Below are 16612 nucleotides of genomic sequence, written 5' to 3'. Positions count from 1 at the left end.
TTGACATTTTAGTGTATGTGTGTGTGTGTGTGTGGGTGTGTGTGTGTGGGGTGGGGTGGGTGGGGGGTGCAGGGACATAGACAGAGAAGGACATAGAGGAGCCTACCTGAGGTGGGGTATGGTGGGTTTGCTGTGCAGGAAGTAAATGGGTGTGAGGAGGCGGGTGGAGCTCAGCAGAGCCCAGGGCTGCAGTGAGCAAGGCAGGGCTGAGGGGCAGGAAGGCTGCAGGAGGGGGGGGGAGACCAGTAGGGAATAGCAGAGACTGCAGGGCTTGTATAGAGCCCTCAGCTCCTGGGGGAATGGGAAGAACGCCCTGTGTAATCTCTAAAAGTCCTGGGACAGGTAATGATGATGGATCCAAGAAGCCTGAAGCCTTATCTAAGGTGAGGCCCTCCAAAGGGGTAGGCATCTGCTGTGACTGTTGGAGAGGATCTTCCAAGCTGACCTGGCTCAACTGAGCCAGGCCAGATATAGGTAACAAAGATGTCTGTTGTTGACCAAGTAACAATGATGCCATAAGCAGAGCCTGTAGGCTAGGTTTTTCTGATAGTCCCAAGTCTGTTTCCTGTCCTGGGGTAGGAGTTGAGGCTGAGACTGAGGCTGAAGTTGGAGCTGGGAGTGGGTTCAGAAGGCCCAAAAGGTTCACTGGCAGCTCCCCTTGAGCACCACTTAACAAGGGCAACAATGGAAACAGAGGACTGTTGTTTATCTGTTGTTGTTTCTGTTGTTGATCCTGGTTTTGCTGCTGTGTCTCTTGTTGTATCAGTATCTGATGATTTTGCTCTGATTGCTGTTGCTCTGCAAGATTCTGGGGTGGTTGTGGTGTAGCATTAGCAGGGGGCATCTGTGCATGTTGACCTCCCAACCACAGCCCACCTAGGGGCAATGATGCCAGGACCGCAGGGTCCAGGAGAGACGGTACCCCTCCTGTGGATGATAGAAGCTGAAGCAGCTGCTCTTGGTTCATGAATGGGAATGCCTCTGCGAGTGGTAAGGGAGTGGTTGAGTCACCTACAATTGATGGTGTTTGAGGAATGTGATGATCACCAAGACGAGAGGAAATGTTGGTGGGCCCGGGGCTGCCAGCTGTTTGGGGTTTGGTTACCATGGAGATCTTCATGTCCATGCACCTAGGCTCCTCTGACCCTGTAGGGGAAATGCTAATTATTCATATTTGTTCAATTGCACTGATTCGAACAATAAGCTAGAAATTTGCAATTATCAACCCAGCGTTACATGCAATTCTGGTTAAATCTGATAGTTGCCTGAAAGCATTAAATCAACACTTAACATTTACATCAACCATCAATAAATAAGCAATTAACGGTTAAATCAAAATAACAACCTTAAAGGTTTAAAAACATTTGACCCAGTTGCTCTGATCCACACTAAGCAAGGAAATCTTTTGCAAAGCCTTATTTTAGAGAAAGCACCCATGACCGCAGACATAGTTGATATTTATCACACTCAAGGGAGAAGTATTTGAACAGAAGTTATTAACTGGGATATTTTTAAACGCAACAATTTACAGTACATTACTTCAATATGCATTTCAAACTTAAAGGCACAGTGGGTACAATTAGGAAAATTAGCGACATTGCCCAGTTCAGACCAAAGATTTGCAATGAGACAAGACTCCCAAGAGCTTGCAATTGGCCGCTCTGCAATGTTCTAAACACCTGCCATTCACACTTCTGTGTGACTGAAGGGGGCAATGCATCGTTTCCATAGCAACAACACTCACAGTCACATAATCTAATAGTGATTGATTTCTGAAGACACTGCACAAAAAATCTCTCTCCAAGTCAGTATTTTCTTTTTCTCCCCCTGCATCTTTAGTACCTTAATAAAGTACAAAATCAGCCTGTATGATTCCTGCTCATCACTAAATCATTTGTCATCAGTGTATCTGCTCGCAAAGTCCTGCAACCAGCTGCCGACGACTTGACAAGCTGAATCACAGTCAACAGTATCACACAACTAGATTCAAGCCGCAATGGCTTGGTTCAGACTACTGTGATTGCCACCAGTGATATTCTAAATAGTTAGTCAAATATATTCTAAATATTCAGCTAAATATTACACACTGTACCTTTTAGTTGCATCTCAAGACAAAAAAAACCCAAACTTCGATCAAAATTATCCCTACCTTCTGTGTGATTTCCTTGGGAAGATATTTCAATATCAGCAGCACTGTCTGTGGAGCAGCCCTCCCCTTGGGGCACAGAGGAAGATGCCGCTAAGAGGGCCAGGACATGGTTGCTGAGATCAAGAGGCTTTGGGGAGCTGGATACCATGTTTGAAGCACTGTCATTGGAGAGACTCAGATCCACTGATGAAGGTACACTGCTACTACCAACGTCTGTTGCCACTGTGCCCCGTGGTGAGGCTTCCTGCAGTGCTGCTTGAAAAACAGAATTCTTCGCAGGAATGTGGTTCTCAGTTGGTTGATGCTTGTCTAAAGGGGTTGGGGATATATGCTGACATGGGCTGCTGCTGTTATGTAAAGCCAGTTGTGAGTTGGGTGTTGTTGAAGAAGATGGGGAAGATTTCTGTAGAGGATTTAATTTAGCAGACTGACTATATGATGGAGATTGCACCGATACAGAGGAAGTAGTAGGAGGAGAAATATGCTGTGACACTATGGATAGAGGATTAGTGTTACTAGTCTGGCCAGGCGAGACAGTCTGTGCCTGCCTGATGTAAGGATGAGGGGCAGAAGGTGACGGTGAAAGTCTGGGGCTCTGTTTTCCAGAGTTTCCTCCTTCAGATAAAACAGATCCTGGATGAGCTGAAGAAGAGGTTGATGCAGTGGCTGACCCTTGTGCATTCTGCACACTGAGTAGGTGTAAAAGAGCAGACAAAGGTTGTGTAGGAGGATCCAAGCCAAGAGGTGATGGTGCCAGACCTGTAATGAAATCCACAGCCTCATTGTGCCGTGGAGGCCTTGAAGGTTGTGCTTTCTGTTTGGGAGCAGGGGGCCTTGGCATCTGCCCAGGAAGGGGATGATGACTGTTTCCTATTATGACAACATTCTGGTTCTGCACAGTTGAGGTAGAGAAGGAGGGGGAAGGGGGGAAGGAAGGGGATGAGGAAGATAGGTTGATAACTGTAGCAGAAAGTGTATCTCCTGGTGGGGTCTTCTGTTGTCCATTGGAGAGCTGAATGGTGTCTCTTAGCATGCTAAGCACTGTGGGAGATCTGCGTTGTCTTTTCCTGTGTGACGCATTGCACTCTACTGAGAGAGAAAGGTGGGGCAAGGAGGAAGTCAGGGACTGGGCAATAGAATGGGTTGGAGGAAAGAAGATGGAGGGGCCTGCAGCAAATGAGGGACGGGGAGGCCTGGTAGAAGAAATTAGGGAGGGAGGATGGCTGTTACGTAAAGTGCTGTTTATTACCTTTGATGACTGTTGCTCCAGAGAAGAGGACAAGCTCACTGAGTTGCAGGTCACATTTGAGCTCTGGGTTATCTGGGTAGCCAGCTGAGACTTAGCAGCAGCAGAGAGTAAGCTACTAGCAGGGTATGAAGCTGGATGTGGCAGCTTGCTCTGATGGCTGCAGTGGTGGTGGTGGTTCGGAAAGGGAACACAAGATAAAGTAGAGTGCCCTGCAGAGTTCACGCCAAAACTTGGTGATCCTGATCTGGCTGTGGGACTTACAGTAGTCTTTAAGGGCTTTGAAGAGAGAGCATGCGGGTGGCTGCTGCTTTGGTTGGTCAGTAATGAGGGGTTTGTAGGGACAAGGAGGTGGTGGTTATTAGTTCTGCTGTGGCCTGAGTTCTTAAACTGCTCCAAAATGTCTTCTAGCTTGTTCTTAGGGAAGTGGGGGCTAAGGTTTGGGGAACTGCTGGAAATGGGGGAGTGTGGGGAGGAAGAGGTGGAATTCCTCCTCTGGGGCAAGTTACTTCCCATTAGTCCTCCACCTGCTGCTGCTGCTGTTGACCCACTAATGTGATCAGACGGAGGAGTGGGAGATGCTGATGGGTGGCAGGAGCGCTGATGAGGAGAAACACAGTTCAAGTTATGCACAGAAGGTGAGCAAGAAGGAGAAGGGGCTAATGGAGAACCTCCCACAATAACTCCATGAGAATTTAAAGTGTGAGTCTGTACTCCTCTTCCTCCGCCCATGGTGACAGGAGACGAGGGAGGGGGTGAGGAGAGGCGTCCTATCAAAGGAGAGGCTGGAGTTTCAGGAGTTTTGGGCGTTCTTTGACCTTGACTGACATTTTGAGGAGTGTAGGTGTGGGATGACCTCTGAGCAGCACTGTGAGTAGAGAATGAATAGCTTGGGGAAGAGCTGGAAGAGGCAGAGATTGAAGGAGGATGGTGAAGCCTTCTTAAAGCCTCTAGGGGATGGTTAGAGTTTGTGCCTGTGTGAAGGACAGGGGAAGAACCATTGTAAGGGTAAATAAGCTGGTGTTGGGACTTAGAGCTGGCTGTGGGGTTATAGTAGAGGTTGCTGATGGAGCGAGGATGGACAGGATGGTGTTTGTGATAGTAATTTCCATGCTCCTCTTCATCCCGCTCTAAGTGTACTGGCTTTGGATCTCGGGTGTCCATTTCACTGCTCAACTCTGAAAGAAAAGACACAAACATACACACAGACAGTATTCATAGTTGGACTACATTTTTTGTGCATTTCTTTGACTAAATTGTTTTGTTATAAATAGTAATTGAAAATGGGCTTGTATTTTTGGTTGTCTGACAACTCAAAGTGTTTTCTATGCTGCTTGTCACACTTGCCCATTCACTGTATTTGCACAGCAAAGATGAAGGCTGCTATGTAGAGTGTCCATCAGTGAAAACTAATCAAGTTTATATGAATCTTCACAAATTCACATGCCACTGATGCAGCAGTGTGAGCAAATTGTCTTGCCCAAGGACACAATGGCATGTGACTGAGGGAGCCTTGGAACCCTGGCTTTCCAGTTGAGTCTCTACCTACTAGGGTAGGGCTGTATTCATTTTTCAATGTCAAACCCTCCCCAGATTTTACAGCGGTATAAAGTATTAGTGCCAAGTGTTTAAAAAAACACCTTGCCATAGTGCATGCACATGCACAGTACCTCTACAGACGCCTCATTCAAACCTTCAAAATAAAACCTTTTGAGTCTAAAAAAACATGTATTAAAGCTTGAGTATGTAACATTCTATGAGAACCGTGTAGTAGGGGTGGGTGATATGGAAAAAAAAAATCATATCATGATTTTTTTAATGGCCAGATGACGATCTCGATTCTATCATGAATTCTTCATGAAATTTCTCAGACAAATTTGCAAGTTAGTGACCAGAAAAAACAAACTTTTCATATGCACCATATATATATATATGTGTATTTTCCTGCATTTTGATCTACTCTGTCTTCTGGAACCAATTTCTAAATTTTCTACCCCACTTTAGAATTATTGTGTGTCTTCGTCTCTGTTTTAAAATCTACTTTATTGTTTATTAAATACATTTTGACATTTTGATTTGTATTTTTAAGTATATGGTCTTTAAAAAGAATTCCTGCAGCTGAAGCTTTAAAGAAGTAGCCTGTTCATACAGTATGCAATTTAACATCACATTTACTTCAGCCTTGTTTACAGACTGCCAAATAAAAAAAAATATAAATATGACACAAATTTGATGAATGACGTGTGGTTATGCAGTTAAGTAGCGACTGTATGTTATTTTAACGCAATTTTGATTTTTATTTAAAAAAGGTCGTGCATATGTTGATTTACTGCTCTGAATAAGGCTGTGATGAGCAGTGACATAAATGTGTCACACTGGCACCCGTCTGCTGCTTACAATGAAGGAGAGAAGAGGAGGAAAGGCAGGATTACATGCTGCAGCAGTATGATACAGGCCAAAAAAATGGATGTAAATCAATGATTTTACTGTTTAAAACATTTTCTAATGATGATCCATGTCTGGACTTTGCGGACATCACCGCCTCCCTCCGTAAAAAGACGCTGATGTTATAACATTTCACCCGTGACTGCGTTATCCTGACGTTTACTTGTCAGGTGGAAAGGCTTGTAACTCAGAAAATAATAATTGAAAGCAAAACAATGTCGGCTGTAACAATTACAACAGTAAGCTACCTGCCTCAGACACACTTTACTCTGCTGAACCGTGGTATGCAGACAGCAGACCAGAGGAGGCTGTCTTTAGAGCTCATCAAAAAAACGTTAAGCTTTGTGCAGATTGTGCAAATAAATATTTTTTTGCACACTGATGGGATTATGTAAGTTTTCTGTCTATTTTGTTTATTATCTATCCTTGACAGGCAGTTGTAAAAGGAAACCAGACCCAGAAATATATATATATATATATATATATACATATATACACACACTAGTGCATTTCAAAAAATTAGAATATCATGACGAAGTTCAATATTTTTTGCCACTTGTTTCTGAAAGTGAGAACCATATATTATACAGACTCATTACACACAGAGTGAAGTATTTCAAGCCTTTACTTCTTGAAATGTTGATGATTATGGCTTACAGATAATGAAAACCCAAAATTCAGTGTCTAAGAAAATTAGAATATTGTGAAAAAGTTCAATATTGTAAACTCATGGTGTCACATCCTAATCAGCTAATTAACTCAAAACACCTGCAAAGGTTTCCTGAGTCTTTAAATGGTCTCTCAGTCTGGGTCAGAAGGCTACACAATCATGGGGAAGACTGCGGACTGGACAGATGTCCAGAAGACAGTCACTGACATCCTCCACAAAGAAGGGTAAGCCACAAAAGGTCATTGCTAAAGAAGCTGGTTGTTCACACAGTGCTGTATCCAAGCATATTCATAGAAAGTTGAGTGGAAGGAAAAAGTGTGGTAGGAAAAGGTGCACCAGCATAAGGGAGAACCGCAGCAACCTGGGCTTCCATTACACCTGAGCAGTGCCACAGGCTGATCGCCTCCATGCCATGCTGCATTGATGCAGTAATTCATGCAAAAGGAGGCCCAACCAAGTATTGAAGGCATAGAAATGAACATACTTTTCAGAAGCCTGACATTTCTGTTGAAAATATCCTTTTTTAATTGATCTTATGCAATATTCTATTTTTTTGAGACACTGAATTTTGGGTTTTCTTATCTGTAAGCCATAATCATCAACATTTCAAGAAATAAAGGCTTGAAATACTTCACTCTGTGTGTAATGAGTCTATATAATATATGGTTTTCACTTTCAGAAACAAGTGACAAAAAATATTGAACTTTTTCATGATATTCTAAATTTTTTGAGATGCACTAGTATATTATTTATATATATTATTCATACCACAAATCTTTTAAGTGTTAAACATTGATTATTCAAAAAGTAAATAGCGCTGAATATCTAAGGAGGTAGTGGAGGTAATGTCATGGCTTGGGCTTGCATGGCTTCTCCTGGGATGGGCTCATTAATCTTCATTGATCATGTAACACATGACGGCAGCAGAAAAATTAACTCAGAAGTCTAAAGAAAATTTTTGTCTGCCAATTTAAGGAAAGATGCAACCAAACTGACTGGGAGATCCTTCATCATGCAGCAAGATAATGTCCCAAAACACACTGCCAGAACAACAAAGGAGTTCATCGGAGGCAAGAAGTGGAAGGTTTTGGACTGGCCAAGTCAATCTCCAGACCAAAACCCTATAGAGTTTAACCTGCTAAACCTGCATTTAACCTGCTAAAGAGGAGACTGAAGAGAATAACCGTCCAAAACAAACAATAACTGAAAGAGGCTGCGGTGAAAGCATGGAAAAGCATCAGAAAAGAAGAATGCTGCATTTTGATGATGTCAGTGGGTCACAGGCTTGATTCAGGTATGGCGAGCAAAGGATTTGCAACTTAATATTAAGTCTTATTCACATGAAGTATATCTGTTCCAATTCTTTTGCTTACCTCAAAATTTGGTGGTTTGTTATAAATAATGCTATCTTCTAAGTTTTGTATCAGATCCAGATGTTAATACCTGGAAATTGTTGTTTAGCTCACGTCTGGGAAATTAAAGGAAACCAGCGGACTGTCGTTTTGGCATCAGTTTGACTGAATCATTGATGCTTTATTAAATCTAACGATTGATTAAACAGGTTTATTTAGTATTTAGTAGTAGATGTATTGTTTCGTACACAAACGTGTTTTGTCGACTTTTCCAGCCACTTCAAGTGTCTTCTTCGCTTTGTACGTAAATAATGCTGATGCCACCAGCTTGTCCATTAGCTCAGTAGTAATATAGATGTCTGTCACTCAGGAGACTGGGGTTCATGTCCCCGTTGTTTTGTAATTTTTAATGTCCGTATGGTAACTTTTTTAAAAATGATCTTCTGGAATAAAAATGCTATGAACCCCTCTCTGTGTCCTCACTGGGCTCTGTTATCACTGGGCTGCTATTTTACAGCCTAAACAACAATATTTAGTGTAATATTAGGCTGTTAGGTAATATATATTCCGTGATGATGTGTGACGTACCCGTGCGCTCAGGCCTGGATACGTTGGACAGTGTGAGTGCAGGCCAAGGGGGGGACAGGAGAGGTGGGTCGAATGGCTTTAACACAGTACGAGCACGGATTGCCTAGTGTGAGTGCGGTCTAATCTGTCGCTCATGTGCCCAGTACACACAGTCGGTTATCTACCCGGTAAAGGGGCTCAGACTGTTAGCTAAAGTACAAACTATTAGGAATTCACTAGTTATTTAAGAGTTTTTTAATTCCAGAAAATCATTTTTAAAAAAGATACCATACGGACATTAAAAATTACAAAACAACGGGGACATGAACCCCGGTCTCCTGAGTGACAGACATCTATATTACTACTGAGCTAATGGACAAGCTGGTGACACCAGCATTATTTACGTACAAAGTGAAGAAGACACTTGAAGTGGCTGGAAAAGTCGACAAAACACGTTTGTGTACGAAACAATACATCTACTACTAAATACTAAATAAACCTGTTTAATCAATAGTTAGATTTAATAAAGCATCAATGATTCAGTCAAACTGATGCCAAAACGACAGTCTGCTGGTTTCCTTTAATTTCCCAGACGTGAGCTGAACAACAATTTCCGGAGCATCTGGAGTGACTGAGCCATCACTCAAAAACTCGCTGGCCAATAGGGATACACCCCAGAAAAGCCCGCCCGCATGTGACATTTGTGTCAAAACGCAAGCAAAAACTCGAAGAATGCAAACAAAGGATCGCAGAGCACAACCGCAAAACAGAGAAGCGAGAGCAAAAGTCTCATCAGCCAGAGAGAAAATTTTTTTAACTGTAAACAAAAGAGAGATGTTCAAAATGTAAAGACTAATATTTTGTTTGCAATTTTGAAATTTTACTCTCGATGTGAATTTTTTTTTTGCTTGGATCACATTTTTTTGTTCTCAAATGCTAATTTTTTTTTGATACTGAAAAAGTTTTGTTTGAATCTTTTTGACACAAATCTCATTCCATACGATGGCTCCATCCTGGAGGGGCACGCATAGTGGTTCTGCATAAGGAAGGGAGACTAGGGATGCTCTGAAATGAAAATTCTTGGCCGAAACTGAAAACCGAAAATGAGGAAACCAAGGCCAAAAATCAAAAACCGAAACACCGAAAGAAATCATTATGCCAATTATTAGTACCATTGCATTTATAGCTATGACTGTGTACTAACCTCATTAAAATCAATTGCAATTGCAAAAATTAATATTACTGTTTCAAAGAATAAATCAATTACAAAATTATGTAAAAAAATTATTAAGCACTTCATTCCAACAATACACAATATAAAATAAAATATAAAATGTTTAACTTGACCGCACTCATGTATACACTAAATCAGTGGTTCTCAACCTTTTATCAATCATGTTCCCCCTGTGAAGTATTTTTTTCAGCCAAGTACCCCCTAAACAGCACAGCTTTTTGGCCCAAAAGAAAGACATTAAAGAGTGCTGTGACAACCGTCTGATTTATCAAACTTTGTAGCTGATAAACACTTTCAAATTACAAATATTAGATTTTCTTTTCATACATTTTAAATGTCAAAATTGCATGACTAAAGTCATGGCACATCTTCTCATCTCTAAATGTTCAAATTAATGTAGCTATTGAAAACAGAGACTGGAAAGGCTTTAAACCCAGAAGTGTGCAAAACTCTGCTCGGCTGCAGTGGTCTCTCTGGAACAATTTGGAAATAAAAACACAGCGTTAGAAAAACCTGTAAATAATAAATTATAAAAAAGACTTCTCTCTTCTCTCTTCTCAAACTCAAATCAGGAACTAAGTTATAGATCAGCATTTCTTTACAAAAAAATAAATCATAAAGCTTTTTTATGAATGGAGTGAGTGTGAATACAGTGATTGACAGGCATGTTCCAGTGTGGGTCAAACCATTCTACCATGGGGGAGACTCAGGGGGTTTTAGGGTGATTAAATTTAAGAGCCTACAAAATATTAACTCCAATTTATAAACTTAAGGTCCTTACACTCTATACGCAATTTTTCATGCAAATTATTTATACAAAATATTTACATTTAGAACCTGTAGCGAGTCAAAGCAAGCTTCCACACCTGCAATCATTTTGCAGCGTGACATTGCTTCGGATATTTAAGTAGTGCATTTATGTTCACACGGTTATGTCGGGCTGCCTGTTGCCTGTCTCCCTCTCTACCAGGCTAAAAAAGAGAGGCAAAAACACAAGCACTGATACAGACAGATATGAGGAGATATCAAACATCAGGTGGTGTTGGAGAGGAGGACGTTTTTGTTCCTCTGTCTGCCTTAAAAATCGGCACCACCACCATGTGCGCTCATTGGAGCGAAACTCACACAGCTGGAGCTGTTTCTAAACTAATGGGACTTTAGTGAAATATTTACCAACACAGTCTCCTCTGACCTCAGACAAACGACTTATAAATGCTCCGGATCAACCAGCTAAATGACTCCTCTGAACAGTCTGGAACACAAACAGGTGGGCCAGTCTGTGTGCTGCGGAGAGAGTTAACTCCTCTCACCGTGAGTCTCAGCTTTGCAATATTATAACTCTTACTGATCATATTTGATATAGAATGAATGAAAAGTCAGTCCCTCCTCTTACAAACTTGGGTGGCGCAGTGAATGAAACTGTGAAACAAAACGGCACTAACGTCCTGGCTGTGCGTAAAAGTGCCGGGTTACGCATGGAGTAAAGGACAGAGAGGGACAAACCTCCTTTTATCTTCCGCTTCCATAAATATCACTGTTTATCAGAGGACAGAGAAAACACACTGCAGACGTTTGCAGCACGAATGTGATTTTAGAATGTATGTAATATACTTGCAAAATCGTGTCGCTCCTGACGTGCAAAGAAAGGTGCTATTTTTCTTAAATAGTCGGCATGTATTGTAAAATCTCGCATACCCCCTGGAGTGCCTTCACGTACACGTACCCCTGTTTGAGAACCACTGATCCAAGCGCGTGCTGGCCGTGGTTTTTGCTTGCCTCATCACAACGTCGTGTTTCGGCGATAAAAGTCTTTCAGCCGAAAACCAAAAATGCACTTTTAGGACATTTTCGGCCAAAAATTTTCAGTGGCCGAATTTTCAGTGCATCCCTAGTAAAGACCCAACTAAATGCCAGTCCTATAGACCCAGCTTATTGCTGAATAGTGATTTTTGTATAATAACTGCTATTTTTTTCAAAAAGGGTAAACAGAATAATTAACCATATTATTCATCCAGATCAAATGGGGTTTATAACTGGGAGGTATTATGGGGACAACCTACGCAGAGTGCTAAATATAATGAGTGATGTAAAATCAAAGGGAGAGAAGGCCATGCTTTTGTCACTGGATGCATATAAAGCATTTAATTGCGTCTCCTGGCAGTATCTGCATCAGACTCTCAAATGGTTCAATTTTGGCCCTTGTTTCATAAAATGGGTGCAAACACTCTACTCAAATCTGCTTGCCTCTATTACAGTAAATGGATATAGGTCTCAAAACTTCTCTTTGGAACGAGACGAGGGTGCAGGCAAGGATACTCGCTATCACCACTATTGTTCGCAATTAGTATTGAACCCCTTGCTCAGCTCATCAGAGATGACACATCAGCTAAAGGAATTAAGATAAATGATGCGGAACACAAATTATCACTATATGCTGCTGATGTGCTACTCTTTTTAACAGAACCACAAATGCCAATCCCAAACCTTAAAAAACTCATATCACATTATGGATTCCTTTCAGGTTATAAAGTCAATATAGAAAAAACTGAAGCGATGGACTGCAGTGGTCAAATTTCTGGGAAAATAAGGGACAAAAAGTGGGTTTAAGTGGCACAAGCGTATAGTATATTTAGGCATCACCATTTCACATTCACTAGAGCAGCTGTATGAGGCAAACTATAGTAAAATCATTAAGAGCATTAACCGAGATCTGGAGCGTGGGTCTGCTCTACCTCTAACTTTGTTGGGCCGTATTGAATCGGTGTGCATGAATGTTGTACCAAGGTTACTTTATTTTTTCCAGATGTTACCCATAGATGTCCCAAAAAACAGCCTTCGGTAAACTAAATAGAGCTGTATCAAATTTTATATGGCAGAGGAAACATCCAAGAATTCGTTTCAGAATCTTACAATTATCCAAACTTCAGAGGGGGTTTGGGACTCCCAAATTTTAGGTATTACTTCTGGGCCACACAATTGAGACCCCTGATTTCATTGATGAAGGATCACGCTATACTCGATGGGTCAATATTGAAAATAGTCTCAGCTCAATGCCAACTGAAGTAATACCCTTCTCAGATCTGTGTTTAAAGAAGACCCAAAGGGGTGAATGGACAAAGATTACTTAAAAATCTGGAGAACTATATGGGCCTTTTTTAAACTACCAAAAATTATTATCTATGGCTGATATTGGTTATCTTGGATCATGGAGATATAGGGTTCAAAAGGTGGTCTGAGTATGGACTAAGGCATTTGCATCAGTTGTTTCACAATGGTGAACCAAAATCTTTTGAACAAATGAGAAATTAAAGTCCTGCAAACTGATTTTTCTAAATTCTTGCAACTGAGACACTTTTTGACAACATTTCAGAAAGTTAAAAACCCCTCTCAACTGGAGCTCTTTCTCCAAGAGATACAGTCCAGTAATGACATGAAGAGAGTGATCTCAAAAACGTATTTCTATCTATGGATTCAAATAACACTTCACAAATAAAGGAAAAGTGGGAGGCTGAAATTGGCACAACAATTACTCTTGAAACCTGGGAGCAGGCATCTGAGGAAGCACATTTGGTGACCAGTTCTACTATCTGGAGAGAGTTTAGGTGGAAAATTTTGACTAGATATTATAGAACACCACAAGTCACAGTTAAATGGAACCAAACAGGGTCAGATAAGTGTTGGAGAAAATGTGGACAGCACATAGGCAATCATAATCATATTCTGTGGTCATGTCCAACAATAACTGTATAATGGAGGGATGTATTTGACGCTCTCAAAGAAGTTTTTCATCACGAGATACCCAAAGACCCTGTGGCTGTTCTCCTTGGTGTGCTACCTGAAAACATCAACAGAGATAAAACTTATTTACTCCAAATCCTTTTAGTAGCAGCCATAAAGTGTGTTACAATCAGATGGTTGAACCTGGAACCACCATCATATAATGTCTGGATTCAGAAGGTACTAGAGTTATATGAAATGGAAAAAAAAAAAAAAATCACATTTGCCTTACAGATTCAGACGCCAAAATTTATAGATGGGCACCTATAATGCCTCGGCTACTGCAATAATTTGGCTGAGTGCTTACCTGATGTAATATAATCAAGGTCACTGACACTCTGATACTTGGGTATTTTGCTTTTGGTTAGACCATTTTTGTTTGTTTGTTTGTTTCTGTGTCAATTGTTTCGTATTTCTTTATTTTTTATCTTTGTGTGTGTGTGTGTGAAAAATTGTTTGTGTGTGCTGGGCACACTAAAGAGAAGTAATTGTTGCAGCTGGAATGTTAAGAAAAAAAAGGAACATGTCTAAAGGAAATATTGTTTAAAAGAAAAGCATGTGAATATGGCAAGTTTATGTTGTATGCTTGTTATGTTTAAATAAAAAAAAAAGTAAAAACAAACATACATAAATATAAATCTAGAATATCAGTTTTGAAGTGCAAACTCTGTTTTAGTAAGTTGCTTGTTTGCATGCACACTGATTGGCACCACAGCCCTATGCAGTCCCACTGACTGGTCCCTCAATAGAGTTGTTCCAATTCTGATACCAGAATGTACCGATACCGCTTAAAAAGCAGATATTGGTATTGATGAGTACACGTGTTTATGCACTGATCCTAGGGGTGTGAATCTCTCCTTCACAAGACAATTTGATTAGAATCGCGATTCACAGGCTATGATTCCATTCCCTGAAGATCCATTAAAATAGAGAGTGATTCGGTCCAATCCGATTCGATTCGGTCTGATTTGATCAAGTACAAACTGATTATGAAATAAAAATAAGTTTTTGCTTTAACAAACAAAATTAAAAAAAGGGGAACCAGGATCATTTCATAATAGAAGTGTCTTTGAGCATATTTATAGGAGACTAAATCCCAGGCCCCCTGTGCAAACATTATGAAATTATGTTTGGGAAAGTTTTCATCACACATATACCAAGGTGTCTCAATTTGACAGTTAATTGGAAGATTAATATAGAAATGAATTTTTACTGGTACATACACTTTTGTTCTTCTGTACTTATAACTTCCTTGGCATTATTAATCCTGATAACAGTAAAAACTAAATATCACACTTGCCCAAGATTTAAAGATTTAAAAATCAAAAGGAGCTTTGGATAGACAGAGCTCTGTGTGTCTGTTGGTCCAGGAGAATAATGGGTTAAAATAATATTAAAAATAGTAAAATAAAAACAATTATCTATTTATTCAACCTTTACTTAACCAGGTTTGTCCCATTGAGATCAAAAGATCTCTTTTTCCGGGGGGAATGGCAGCAATACACAGTTTCATCAAACAATATACTCAGACCCATACAGTACAGTTGAAGTGAAACAACTGTAAGTCATCAATTAACATATTAATATTAACATTAACATTCAGACTATTTGGATTCAAGAGTTTTCAATGCAGATTAAAAACAATCAAAGACACCCAATTTTGTAGTTTAAATTCATTCTATACATTAAATTTTCTCCTTTCATAATTCCTCTTAATGTGAGTATTTAGTCTTCATGTTGCCAAAACATTGTTTTCTCCTATCTCTGTATTTGACCATTCTTGATTGTTTTCGTTCTTAAATTAATTCGCTGGAGATCAATTGATCTCTAGTTCGGTGAAGTGCTCTCTTTTAATATCAATCAGTGGGCTCAAATGTATTGATTATGTCCCTCCCAAAGACACGTTACAGTTGTAAACCTCGAGAATAAACCGGCTGTTGTTATGGTGATAACTGAAGACTTCGAAGAGTTTTCACTAAGGAAAGTGTTTATGTTTCTAAGACAAGCTGTTGTCCATCAACATCCTGTCCCGTCTTGGCTGACAGCCCGGCCACACTACAAGAGTGATCCCGCCTGCTCATTGAATGCTGATGTCACCACTGTCTGCGTGACTGAGTGCGAGTTCACAGGTTGTCGGGGATGGGATTATAGTTAATGATGATGCAAAGATAAGGAGCAAATGCTCTCCTGTTGGTAGACGTCAGGGGTCATGTCGTTGACGTCAGGTCAGGGTGACAAACAAGACACGCTAGTCTTGTTGAATTGTGGTCGTGGGGCGTCTTGGACATGTCATTAATTATGTCACACTACAACACCGGTTGTCGTTCCTAACGCTTTGAATCAGGCCCAAGTTTTGACAATGTGCTGCAACGTTGCAGTCACAGGTGTCGCAATCACATAAATTATACGAGTAACAATTTTTAATGAAAAAACAATGGTATTGGCCCTGATTTTCACAATCGGTCAACGGTGCAAACATCAGTAAAGGGGTATGGTTAAGGTATGAATGGTAAGTTTATGAATGCAAGTCAGTCTATAAATGGCATGCAGTACGAATCATTATTTTTGAGTTAAGTATTTTCTAACAATTTGAAAATATTGTATTAATCCTAAAAGCGTGTAATTATTGCGACGTTTCACCATGATTTTTAGCACAGTGCAGTGTACACATTACATGCACATTGTACATAATGCTTTAGAACTTACCTGGAAGATGAAGATTGGCATAGGGTAGATGTGAGGCTTGCATACTTCGACAAAGAGCAGCCATCGCCACTACTTTCCTGCGGTGATTACATAGTTTGGTCATGTCCTGCTCTGCTTTGCCTAAAGCCTGGCTGTGCTGCTCTACCCTCACTCCCACAGTGAAGTTGAAAACCTTCAAAAAACAGACACAAGAAGACGTTTAGAAAAAACACTGGCATATGTATGCACACAAAAGAGCAAATTGCTAAAACAATCATCTCTAAGAGGAAAAAGCCAGGATTCTGCACAGCCAAACACGTAAATCATCATGAACATTCATTTTAACAAGCTTCATTATGTCACATGCCTGTGTGGCTTAAACTAAATATAACTGAATAAAAAAACTTAACTTCTGCAACAATAAAATGTTAAAATAAAATCCCCCTAGATGTGATTCAACTTTCTAATTCCTTTAGATATCTCAATT

The 16612-nt window shown here is 40.3% G+C and overlaps 1 protein-coding gene across 3 annotated transcripts in view; it reads right to left on the bottom strand.

Moving 5' to 3' along the window:
- The window catches only part of mbd6 (methyl-CpG binding domain protein 6), a 46485-nt gene that overhangs the window by 15092 nt on the left and 14781 nt on the right, over window positions 1-16612 (bottom strand). For all 3 annotated transcript variants that reach the window (XM_041798860.1, XM_041798861.1, XM_041798862.1), the window contains exons 5-7: window positions 16147-16318; window positions 2150-4573; window positions 107-1146 (exon numbers count right to left, since the gene is read on the bottom strand). In XM_041798860.1, coding sequence (XP_041654794.1) covers window positions 107-1146; window positions 2150-4573; window positions 16147-16318 — 3636 coding nt within the window. The remainder of the gene's footprint in view (window positions 1-106; window positions 1147-2149; window positions 4574-16146; window positions 16319-16612) is intronic.

Source organism: Cheilinus undulatus, linkage group 11 (assembly GCF_018320785.1).
Source record: "Cheilinus undulatus linkage group 11, ASM1832078v1, whole genome shotgun sequence".
Lineage (NCBI taxonomy): Eukaryota > Metazoa > Chordata > Actinopteri > Labriformes > Labridae > Cheilinus > Cheilinus undulatus.
Note: the sequence above shows the minus strand (reverse complement) of the source record. Positions and strands in the feature narration are given on the sequence as shown.